The sequence below is a fragment of the Glandiceps talaboti genome, chromosome 8 (assembly GCF_964340395.1).
Source record: "Glandiceps talaboti chromosome 8, keGlaTala1.1, whole genome shotgun sequence".
In the NCBI taxonomy this organism is placed as follows: domain Eukaryota; kingdom Metazoa; phylum Hemichordata; class Enteropneusta; family Spengelidae; genus Glandiceps; species Glandiceps talaboti.
This window is the reverse complement of record NC_135556.1, coordinates 2,472,470-2,485,000: the sequence shown is the minus strand read 5'-3', so window position 1 is coordinate 2,485,000 and position 12,531 is coordinate 2,472,470. Positions and strand designations below refer to the sequence as shown.

The window sequence follows — 12,531 nt, the reverse complement described above, 5'->3', positions numbered from 1 at the left end:
ATTGTCGATCAAATCAGCAGACGACACGGGAACTTATATAACACATCGTCATCAGACAAGCAGTTGCCATCTTGTTTTCATTTTCTACCGTCGAGGGCGTGAACCATACTTTCGTCCAGACGCTTGACAAACGTAATGCGCACGCGCGGGTTCCGGAAGTTATAAGTAAAGTCTGAGTAAAGTGTAGTCATAGTATGTGTTTCAGGCGAAACATTGCATATTTATTTATTTATTTATTTATTTATTAAGCCGTGTACACAAGAAGTGACATTGGCAAGAAAATATACCAAATGAAACACTGATGTTTACAATGTCTTGAAAATATTGAGTATATCAGTTATCACTGAGATATTGGAGATTTAGGGGTGAACGGAAGGTAATTTCATATAATTGAGTTTCAAAATTCCCTGCGAAGAAAATCAGATATACAATCATTACTTGTTGCCCGTAAGAGGAACTATCTTATAATTTTTAGACTTGATCATTGATGAAATGTATCATCAACACAGACTCCGAGGTCACAGAACAAGGATGGATAGAACATGGATACCACATAAAATATGCAAAGAAGGTGAAAGTATATATTGCTATAATTGGAAAGATTCCACGGAGCGAACTCTGTACTACCTTGCAAACCGGGGATTTGGGAAAAGAATGCAATATGAAATGCCGATAACTGGTGGGAAAATATGTGTAAAAGCACAATTGTCATAGCCACCCTATGCTTGAGAAAATTTTGGACTACTTGAATAAATAACACTGAGTTTCATGATGTGACAATGGTCCCCGTCATATTTATGGAATATTTTTAATATTCATTCAATGTTTCAACAACTAGTTTATACCCTGCATGGATCATGTAGCTGAAGCTTGAAGCATACCATACATAGATTCGATGAAACAAGACAATACCATACATACATGTAGCTTTGATGAAACAAGACAATACCATACATACATGTAGCTTTGATGAAACAAGACAATACCATACATAGATGTAGCTTTGATGAAACAAGACATACCATACATACATGTAGCTTTGATGAAACAAGACAATACCATACATACATGTAGCTTTGATGAAACAAGACAATACCATACATAGATGTAGCTTTGATGAAACAAGACATACCATACATACATGTAGCTTTGATGAAACAAGACAATACCATACATACATGTAGCTTTGATGAAACAAGACAATACCATACATACATGTAGCTTTGATGAAACAAGACATACCATACATAGATGTAGATTTGATGAAACAAGACATACCATACATAGATGTAGCTTTGATGAAACAAGACAATACCATACATAGATGTAGCTTTGATGAAACAAGATATACCATACATAGATGTAGATTTGATGAAACAAGACATACCATACATAGATGTAGCTTTGATGAAACAAGACAATACCATACATACATGTAGATTTGATGAAACAAGACATACCATACATACATGTAGCTTTGATGAAACAAGACATACCATACATAGATGTAGCTTTGATGAAACAAGACAATACCATACATACATGTAGCTTTGATGAAACAAGACATACCATACATACATGTAGATTTGATGAAACAAGACATACCATACATACATGTAGCTTTGATGAAACAAGACATACCATACATAGATGTAGATTTGATGAAACAAGACATACCATACATAGATGTAGATTTGATGAAACAAGACAATACCATACATAGATGTAGCTTTGATGAAACAAGACACACCATACATACATGTAGCTTTGATGAAACAAGACAATACCATACATAATTTTGACACAAATAAGTTGTGATATATTAAGTTTATTTAAGATACAAGACATATTAAAATAAATATACTGATAAAAGTTCATATTCAACACTAATTGTTGAAGTCCCTACACATTTCATTTGTCCAATACATCCTGCTGTTTATCTTTCAACAACATTTGAACATACTCAGAAGTCAGGAAAGATTCTATTTGACTTTCATGTTGGTGACTTGAACAAAAACACATTGACAGTGAGTCATAATAAACTATATCAACTGACAAAAAAGGAAACAAGAAAGATATACTAGGTGAAAAAACTCCCTTTGTTTGTAGTATAAGTTTCACAACGTCCCTTGTGTTGGTTCAATTTCTTGTCATGGTTGAAGTATGTAAAGTTTGAATATTTCATCACCACCATCTTATCTATAAGCCCTCTAATCCAATGGTGTAAAACAGTCGATAAATCACACTATACTGAAACACAGTGATCATTGTACACATTACAGCTTGCAGTCTACAAAACAAGGATTTTTTTCACAGAAATGTGTCTTTCTGGGTTTTTTTTACAAAGGGAAAATATTATGTCTTTACAATTTGCTTTGAAGAACCCTGTAAACCAAGATGAATATGGGAGTGGCTGTACACTAGATTCTGTAGTTTTCTTTGGGGCTGGTTAGGCATCTTATTCCATAGTATTCACATGTCATTAAAATACTACACCATTAAGGAATGACTCTACAATACAGCCTACTATTATTTCAGATAATGATAATTTTTAACTTACAAAAAGTACAGGTTACTCCACAGATTTCATTATTATTATTATTATATTATTTTTGTATTGGACAAAAAGCCTTTAAGCTACTTCTTATTAAAAAAAATAATCAAAATATATAGAATCTATAATTCACTTTCATGTTTCTATAGATTTCTCATTATCCTCTGAAGATTCCTCCTTTATCTTGGCAGTAACATCATTGTTGGTTGCATCATCATCATGTTCCTTGTCATTACCATCAATTGACGTGTCACATTCAAGGGGTAACCTCCTGGCTTCTTGAATCAACCTCTTAATTCCAACCATCCACTGATTGACCTATGGATAATATTTCATACCTTCACATATGATACATCAATATTGCAATTATACTGTTTTTGCTATCTGACACCATTATTCTATATTCACTGAGCTCATTACATACATTACATTATGACACAATCTCATCATGCGTAAGTGCAAGTGTGACTTAATTACTCTGGGTATTTGCATGGGTGTTTTTTGCCATTATACAAGCTTACCAAGTGAAAGTGCAAAAGAAACACCACAAGCATGAGTGCAAATATCCATGGGCACCCACACTGATACTTGCACATCATGGTATTCTGTTATTATTAGATATGTACCCGAGATATACACAAAACAGCAAAATTATGTAAAAGTCATACTTTGCAATCACACAATTTTGTGTACAAAGAATGATGGATACATGTTGGCAAAAATGTTTTCAGTACCATGGCCAACTAATGGTTCTGGATATGAAAAAATTGCTTAAAAAATATCATATCACAACATAAAATTGACATGCATATGTATGTAATAGAACATTGTCCTTATATCAACTTTGAATGAGATCTGTTCAAGCATGTCTGCGTAATGGCTTTGGACATGGAAAAATCGTAACAAAATGGCCATCTGGCAGCCATATTGGATCGTATCATAAAATAAATTGATGTACATATGTATGCTATAGTGTGTTGCCCTTGTACCAAGTTTGAAAGAAATTGGTCCAGTCATTTCTGAGAAATGGCTCCGGACGCACGGACAGACAGACAGACAGATGGAGCCCAATCTATAAGTCCCCCTGGACTTCATCCGGCAGGGGACTAACAATCAGGTAGTCTCCACTTACTCCCTGTTGTTATCTTTGTGAAATACACCATCTTTTGGCTGTTGCTATGGGCGTGGTCATGGTTGCTTGCTTGGAATATTTGCATATATTTTTGAATGTTTACTAACTTGCCTACCAGATGTTGTTATTTAACCAAAATATACTGTGATTTAGTTGTTGCTAAGGGTGTGGTCACAGTTGCTAGGGCCACTTGTGTCAAAAGGTTTTGAAGAAAATCTGCAGAATAGCACTTCTAGAAACATCTCACCAGTCAGTCTCATTGACCAAGTACTTTTTAAGAGGAGTTTTTGACCAAAATTCACATTTTTATACCTAATTTGCATATCACTGATGAAATCATTATATGCTTAATATTTTTTCATCTATACACCCACAGATGCATCCCTGTTAAATTTCAGCCCAATCTGCTCAATAGTTTTGGAATTAAAGATTTTTGACCAAAAAGACACATTTTTAGCCTTAATTTGGATATCACTGATGGGATAATCATGTCGTGAACACTTTTTAATCTAAACATCCTTAAGAATGTTCCCACCAAATTTCAAACTGATCTGCCCAGTAGTTTTTTGAGTTTATATTTTTAGACCAAAAATCACATTTTTTGACCCAAATCACACACTGGTGGTAAGATCATTTTGATTTGAACAATTTCCCAACTAGATACCACCCATGGTTTTTGAGTTTAACTTGTCCGCGCGCACACACACACACACACACACACACACACACACACACACACACACACACACACACACACACACACACACACACACACACACACACACACACACACATAGACAGACAGGCAGACAGACACCACACCATAGTACTACTGAACCTTATCAGTTCAGTTGTGCTAATAACTATGAACCACATCAAAGAAGTTTACTACTATTGTAAACTTCACAACATAACAGAGTAAAATCAATAATCGGTAATTTTGGTGTCAAATCTTTATATACTGACCTCAGATACATGGTCAACCATCAATGATATATGGATTTCATATGCCTTCTGACATTCACACTTGGACAATGCTGTAATCAAAGGAATATATTATATTTATGATGGCAAGTAAATTAATCCTCTTGATACCAGAGATGTATTTGTTTTCAAACAAACAAACAAACAAACAAACAAAAATACCCAGAATTAACAGGTACAATCAATATGACTATGTGACAAGACTATTGCAAACACTTCACACTAAGAGAATCTAGATTGACAAGGCTAATGACTATTGCAAACACTTCACACTAAGAGAATCTAGATTGACAAGACTAGTGACTATTGCAAACACTTCACACTAAGAGAATCTGGATTGACAAGACTAGTGACTATTGCAAACACTTCACACTAAGAGAATCTAGATTGACAAGACTAGGGACTATTGCAAACACTTCACACTAAGAGAATCTAGATTGACAAGACTAGGGACTATTGCAAACACTTCACACTAAGAGAGATTGTGGCTTGATTTATGATATATTAATCAACTATAAATATTCCATAATTTGATTGATGTTGAAATTATCAAAACAAATCTATTACTTGACTGGAGGTTTACACTCCTCTCCTCTTTAAAGTTGAGTAATGTGTACCTATGCATTCTGTTACAAATCAAATCTGACATGTCAGCACAAGCAACAATGTAAATAATAATAATTTATTTCCAGTACCAGCTCATATAAAAAAAAAAAAAAAAAAATAACACGTAAAAATACTAAAAGACTCAAATAGAGAATAAAAAGACTTCTTATACTCAAGACTGCACAGTAAAGGCATCCGATATGGTACATGTATTACATTGCCTGAAATAGTTCATCAAGATTATAAAAAGCTGTTAACATTCTATAAGACCTGTTAATATTTTAGCATACCTGTTGCTAATTCAGTTGTTTTCCTTTGTACTGGTGATGACAGTTTGTCTTTGTCCCACATTTCTGACAGAATTGTTAATTTTCTGTTGATGTCTTCTGAAACTTTGACCTAGTTTATGAATTAATTCACAAGTCATTATATCTGTTGTGTACTAAGAGAGGCATTGAGAGGCATTCAAATGTGCATAATATATATATATATAATTCGCTGTATATAATTCACTCTACTACCCGTATTGAGCACTTTTATGTGGTTTTATCTACATCCAGTCAATTATATATATATATATATATATATATATATATATATATATATATATATATATATATATATATATATACATATACATATACATACATATATATATATATATATATATATATATATATATATATATATATATATATATATATATATATATATATATATATATATATATATATATATATATATATATATATATATATATATATATATATATATATATATGTTGAGGGTAGAAGAAAATCAAGTCGGGTTTTTCGTCTCTACAAGCCTGTTTCGTGAGTAAATCACTCGTCAGGAGATGTTGATCAACATCTCCTGACGAGTGATTTACTCACGAAACAGGCTTGTAGAGACGAAAAACCTGACTTGATTTTCTTCTACCCTCAACATATACTCCGCTCTGCGTGCAGACGTATCGAGCACTGTACTACGGACAAATCTTACCACTGACTTCCTATATATATATATATATATATATATGAACGCCAATTGTAATAAAAATAGCCGATATTTGTATATATATATATATATATATATATATATATATACACACACACACACACACACACACACACACACACACACACACACACACACACACACACACACACACACACACACAGATTTTTCTTGACTGGAAAATGCAAGATAAAACCACACAAAATATATAATTTCTACGTGACTGAATGGCAGCACTGTACAATCGACATTTGTAATAATTGCCGATATTTGTAATAAACTGACGACATTTGTAATAAATTCTGTGAATGCCAATTGTAATAAAAATAGCCGATATTTGTAATGAATTTCAGAAAAAGATGTGTAATAAACCTGCCGAAATTTGTAATAAAAAAAAGTTAAGGGAGTTCCTCTCTGACTTTCAAAGAAATGGAGTTACTCATTCTAAACTTCGAAGGGGTATAAAATACCATCATTACAGGTTTCCTAGAATTAATTTACAACAATTATGTCAGCCACTTGGCCCTTTGAGTATTTGTCAATCAATCAATCAACCAACCAATCAATCAATCAATCAATCAATCATGCAATCATGAAATCAATACAAGTCTACTTCTCTATCCATCTTCTTAATTAATTATCTACTAGTACCTACATTATATACCTAGTAGTACTCATGTACACTATGTCAGAAAACAAATTACATGCATTACATATATAATATGTCTTAACACAAAATAGCATGCATTATATGTCCCATAATTATAATATGTCACCTTTGTGCCATACTGGAAAGAAATTGGGTATTACATGTCTTAGAAATGATGCATTATGGACAAATTGATGGAGACACACTCGGAAGGAGTCCATTTAATGTCCTTCCAAAATTTTGAAACACGTGTTTAATATAAGTGTCAGATTAAAATGATCTATCTAGATAATTAAACTATGACTACTTTAGTCACATGACCACCAGTGACTTACATTTTATCAATGAAATAATAGCCAAGTATTTACAAAGGCGTTCAAGTTTGATTAGTTTCATCCAGTCATATACTAGGAATTTTAAATACAACAGAACTATCTTTCTATGATACCTGACAAAAATCCTTCCATACATATATGATTATATGTCATATGGCAATCTCCTTTGGTGTACATGTATGGTGGGGCATCAAGACATCCAGTAAAAGGCTCACAGAATTCTGTAGCTAGTTAAACTCCATGAATTTTTGAAAGAAGTTTTGTTATGCACATTTCAATATCAACTATCATTGTTACTTGAAGAAGAAAACAGGTTCCCCACAACTCCTTAAACACAATTAACCTTTTAAGCTTTCATACTTACTGGAATGAATTCTGTGCATCTTGTTAAAACTTTCCTGAACTTTGTAAGGCAATCCTGTTGTAAGCATGAGCTTTCATCTGTATATTGTCCCTTAGCATTTACACAAAGTGTAGCATTATCTTCTTTGATTTTTGCAGTACATGTAGTTGTGGCTGTTGATAATGTTGGTGGTTGCGATGGAGGAGCCACGAGAGGACCAGTCAGAGGTGATGAGACAGAAGGACCAGTCAGAGGTGATGAGACAGGGGGACCAGTCAGAGGTGATGAAATAGGGGGACTAGTTGGAGGTGCTCCTGTAGCAGTTACTACACAGTTAAAAACAAAATTTGAATGACATTATTCTATCTGTTGTTAATCATTATGCTGTTTTGTGTGTTGTCATTTCTTGGAAGAAGTAAAACACAGACTTATTACTGTCATTACCATGGTTACCAATAATTATGAATCAAATAGTCTACTGGTAACATGATTCATAACCTTAAAAAGATTTTTTATTGTATATTTAATTTATCTGTTACCATTACATACACAATTTGCAGACTAACAGTAACACTTTCAGAATCATAACCAAATTTCATCTCCAGTAGTTTGAGAGATGGCTCATTACTTACCATATATCAAACTATATGTAAAGATGTTTGTGTGTGTCTATATGCATACATGTCTGTGTGTGTCTATGCATACATGTCTTGAGTGTGTCAGTGTCTTAGCTGCAATAACTGTTTACAATGCTTTTTATTCTATTTCATATTTTATGTTGTTGTGACTCACCATTTTTACCTCTGTAAGGGTACGGGAGGTATTAAAAGGGGAATGTCTGTCTGTGTGTCCATCTGTCTGTGTGTCTGTCTGTCCGTATGTGTGTCTGTGTCATAATTTTTTTAATTTGGCTGGCTCAATTGTAATGAAATTTGGAATATATAATCTTTAGGGTAATGGCTAGACCTGATTAGGTTTTGAGCCAGATCTGTTAATGTTAAATTAGAGAAATTTGCATATTATTGAAATCAACTAATTAAGCAATATCTTAAGACTACATACTTCAATTTCAATATAATTTAGTATATTTGTTAAACATAACAACACACATTTGTCCTATAAAATTTGTTGATGGCCCTTACAGCGTTAATGAATAATTTGCATGATTATTTATTTTTGGTAATTAGGCTATATCTTAAGAATGCATACTTCAAATTCAACATAATTTATTACATTCGTTAACCATAAGAAAACACATATGTCCTATCAAGTTTGTTGATGTACCTTACAGTGTTAATGAATAATTTGCATAATTAATGATTTTCAGTAATTTGGCTATATCTTAAGAATACATACTTCAATTTCAATATAATTCAGTACACACTTTAACCATAACAATCGCATATGTCCTGTAAAGCTTGTTGATATACCTTTCAGTGTTGATGAATAATTTGCATAATTAATGATTCTTGGTAATTAGGATATATATTACAACTGCATACTTCAATTTCAATACAATTCAGTACATACATTAACCATAACAAATTGTGTATGTCCTATAAAGTTAGTTGATGTACTTTACAGTGTTAATGAATAATTTGCATAATTAATTATTTTCGGTAATTAGGCTATATCTTAAGACTGCATACTTCAATTTCAATATAATTTACTTCATACATTAAACATAACAAAGTTTATACGCCCTATAAAGTTTGTTGATGTACCATTACAGTGATAATAACTAATTTGCATGATTAATAATTTTTGGTAATTAGGATATATCATAAGAATGCATACTTGACATCTCCTGACGAGTGATTTACTCACGAAACAGGCTTGTAGAGACGAAAAACCCGACTTGATTTTCTTCTACCCTCAACATATGAATTTCAATATAATTTAGTACATACGTTAACCATAACAAAGCGGATATGTCCTATAAAATTTTTTATATAGCTTACAGTTTTAATGAAAAATTTGCATAATTAATGATTTAGGTAATTAGGTTGTATCTTAAAAATGCAAGCTTCAAATTTCGTATAATATGGTACATATATCAACCATAATAATATGCACCTGTCCTATGAAGTTTGTTCCTACTTTTACCTTTAATGAGTATTTTGAATAATGAACGATATTCAGTAATTAAGCAGTATCATGCACTCTTCAAATTCCGTATAATTTGGCACAAACATTAACTTAAGAAAGCACGCTTGTCCAAAACAAAGCCTGTTACCATAGTTTTTTTTAGTTTAATGAGTTATTTGCATAATTGGTAATTCCCTTACGGGAGGCATTCAGTTTAAATCTGGTTCATTTTACATTTTCTCTTATGGGGTTTGCAAACCAAACAAAGGTACAATTCTGCCAACGAGCATGGCCAATCTAAACTCCCTCGGCAAATTACTTCCATGGTTTTCTCATAAAAAAAGTCAATTCCCAAGCTTCAATACCAAAATTCACTATGTAAATACTCGAATCATTTCATTTGTTATGTTCAAAACGGCAACAAATACTCTGAACCACTACACAGGAGTCTTACTCGGCAGTCTATTACGATGTTATGCTAGTGCATGAAGCATGCGTAGTATAAGTCAACATGTCTGCAGATTTTGAAAATAGCGCCAATGGCATTGTAGCACAACTGCACATTTAAAAAAAAAATGTTTATCCACATGCTGATCGATGCGAGGTATAGGTCTTCACTTGCTGAATGTATTCAATTGCCTATCCAGCCATGTTGTTATCTTTGCAATACATGTGATCATGTGGCTGTTGCTATGGGCCTGGTCTGGTTGCTAGTAGGTATATTTGCATATTTTTTTAGAATGTTTATTCATATTTCTATTAATCCCTGTTGTTATTTTTACAATATACATAACCATTTGGCTGTTGCTGTGGGCATGGTCCTGTTGCTAGGCAAATTTACATACATTTTTGAAATGTTTATTCAGTTGTCTATTAATCCGTTATCTATGTGAAATACACCACTGTTTATCTGTTGCCATGGCGTGGTCATGGTTGCTAGGTACACTTGCATACATTTTTTGAATGTTGTTATTTGACCAAAATATACTGCCATTTGGTTGTTGCTAAGGGTGTGGTCATGGTTGCTACGAAGAAAATCTGCAGAATAACACTTCTAGAAACATCTCACCAAGTTTCAGTCTCATTGACCAAGTACTTTTTGAGATAAAAGTTTTTGAATGTATACACGTAATTTGCAGATCACTGATGATCTCATTATATGCTTATTATTTCTTCATTATCATATATACACTCCCAGATACACTCCCATTAAATTTCAGCCTAATCTGCTCAGTAGTTTTGGAATTAAAGACACATTTTTAGACCTAATTTTCATATCACTAATGGGATCATCATGTTGTAAACACTTCTTAATCTAAACACCCCTAAGAATGTTCCCACCAAAGTTCAGAATGATCTGTACAGTAGTTTCCGAGTTTAAGTTTTTTGACCAAAATCACATTTTTTCACCAAAATCACACACTGGTGGTAAGATCATTTTGATTTGAACAATTTCCCAACTAGACACCCAAGGTAATACACCCATAAAATATCACAAGATCTAGGAAAATGGAGAGGTATACCGTTATTCTTTCCCTGAGTTGACAGGTCATGAGCCACTCTTTTGTTTAGCTGGTTTCTCCTCGGTGATTTCTGAGTTTTACTTTCCGCATCATATGAAAACATCGGTGGATCATTCCATCCCCTGTCTGGATTACCTGGAACATGCAATTAACATGAATACATAGATGACATAAATTCATAAATGCGTGGCATAAATGACACGCAATCATAAGGGCCATTGGAGGATCCAATCTGTAAACAGTGTAATCACACACGAGTCGAGTTCATGAATCTTGACCGTAACTTTTAAGCCATGTAGACATCAGCAAGTCTTCACTTATATCAAGTCAGGATATGTGTTACAAGTAATAAGTAATAAGTTCCTTTTGATGTAGGAAGAAGGGAAAATAAACGTTTTTCATTTGATTTTATTTCTGCGAACTTACCTGGTTTGAGCGTCGCCATGTCATCTATAAATTTATCAGGTGACTAACAATCAGCTGACTAAAATAGACCAATGAATGAGCGCCAGATCCACATTGCGGTAACAGGAAATTTTGCCCGGTGGATCTAAACTCGAGCTATTCAGTTATTTTGTTTTCACCCCTTCGAGCATATTTGTGTTTACATAGAACTTTGACTAAAAAGAGTCATCGGACAACTTTTTATTACTCTTATAGTTAGCATTGATATTTTATTTTTGCGATATGAGCAAGCTTTATCAAAGGAAAAGTTACATTTCTTAAACATTTGTATCATCACACTGGTTATAATTTGATAATCCAGAGGGGTATAATATTGGAACAGCCAACCACCATTCATATCCGTGCCCGGTCATCGTCTGCGTGTGTTGTGTTCGTTCAGGCACTCGTGCGTTACGTTGTGATATTTAGCGTGGATTATCATTTCTGTTATTATGAACTGACGAACCTAAACAAGTTGAGAGTGACTAGCATAACTGTCATGTTTAGACTTTCATATTTTATACATTCAATGAAGTACATTCCCCAGTTCGAGTTCTTACATTTAGTTGTTGTCATCGTCGTTGCAACTTGGTGGAGTAGCTCTTTCGTTACAGCTGGTCAGTCGGCCGACAGACGATCCCAGATCCCATCAACGGCGCTGGTTGTTCCAGGTAAGATAGGAGTTTTGAATGTCATATGTGTCAGTCCAACAAAATAGCGGAAAGTGTACGGACGTAAGCAGTAAAGGTTAACAAGGAAATGGGTTGTACATGAGTGTATCCTGTTAATGCTACCCGAATGTTCGAAAACAATAGAAGTCTGGCGAATCACTGTTGTTATAATATTAATAATTATA

At 33.4% G+C, this 12,531-nt stretch overlaps 3 protein-coding genes across 4 annotated transcripts in view; 1 reads left to right on the top strand and 2 right to left on the bottom strand.

Annotated features, from left to right (window-relative positions):
* LOC144438696 (minichromosome maintenance domain-containing protein 2-like) overlaps positions 1 to 54 on the bottom strand; it is a 53,497-nt gene extending 53,443 nt beyond the window's left edge. The window contains exon 1 of the mRNA XM_078127842.1: positions 1 to 54. This exon is cut by the window's left edge and continues 131 nt beyond it. The gene's annotated coding sequence lies outside the window, so the exon portion shown is untranslated.
* Positions 55 to 1,819: 1,765 nt separating this feature from the next.
* LOC144439476 (steroid receptor RNA activator 1-like) lies at positions 1,820 to 12,351 on the bottom strand. 2 transcript variants are annotated; one of them, XM_078128765.1, is made up of 6 exons: positions 12,236 to 12,351; positions 11,232 to 11,366; positions 7,642 to 7,946; positions 5,567 to 5,675; positions 4,653 to 4,723; positions 1,820 to 2,872 (listed from the first exon to the last, which is right to left on the bottom strand). In XM_078128765.1, the coding sequence occupies exons 1-6, from the start codon at positions 12,249 to 12,251 to the stop codon at positions 2,690 to 2,692; spliced, it is 819 nt and encodes a 272-aa protein (XP_077984891.1). In that variant the 5' UTR covers positions 12,252 to 12,351; the 3' UTR covers positions 1,820 to 2,689. The 2 variants fall into 2 exon arrangements, with proteins under 2 accessions (XP_077984891.1, XP_077984890.1); XM_078128764.1 differs by lacking the exon at positions 12,236 to 12,351 and adding an exon at positions 11,658 to 11,686.
* LOC144439475 (stromal interaction molecule 2-like) overlaps positions 12,043 to 12,531 on the top strand; it is a 115,547-nt gene continuing 115,058 nt past the window's right edge. Inside the window, exon 1 of the mRNA XM_078128762.1 lies at positions 12,043 to 12,346. Coding sequence (XP_077984888.1) covers positions 12,175 to 12,346 — 172 coding nt within the window. The 5' untranslated portion in view covers positions 12,043 to 12,174. The remainder of the gene's footprint in view (positions 12,347 to 12,531) is intronic.

What these genes read in the sequence shown, in the direction of transcription:
- LOC144439476 (XM_078128764.1), bottom strand. An exon ending in AACTCAGGGAAAGAATAACG is followed by an intron (nt 7,947 to 11,231) that starts GTATACCTCTCC and finishes TTAACTGTGTAG; the next exon opens with TAACTGCTACAGGAGCACCT. An exon ending in TGGTTGACCATGTATCTGAG is followed by an intron (nt 2,873 to 4,652) that starts GTCAGTATATAA and finishes TATTATCCATAG; the next exon opens with GTCAATCAGTGGATGGTTGG.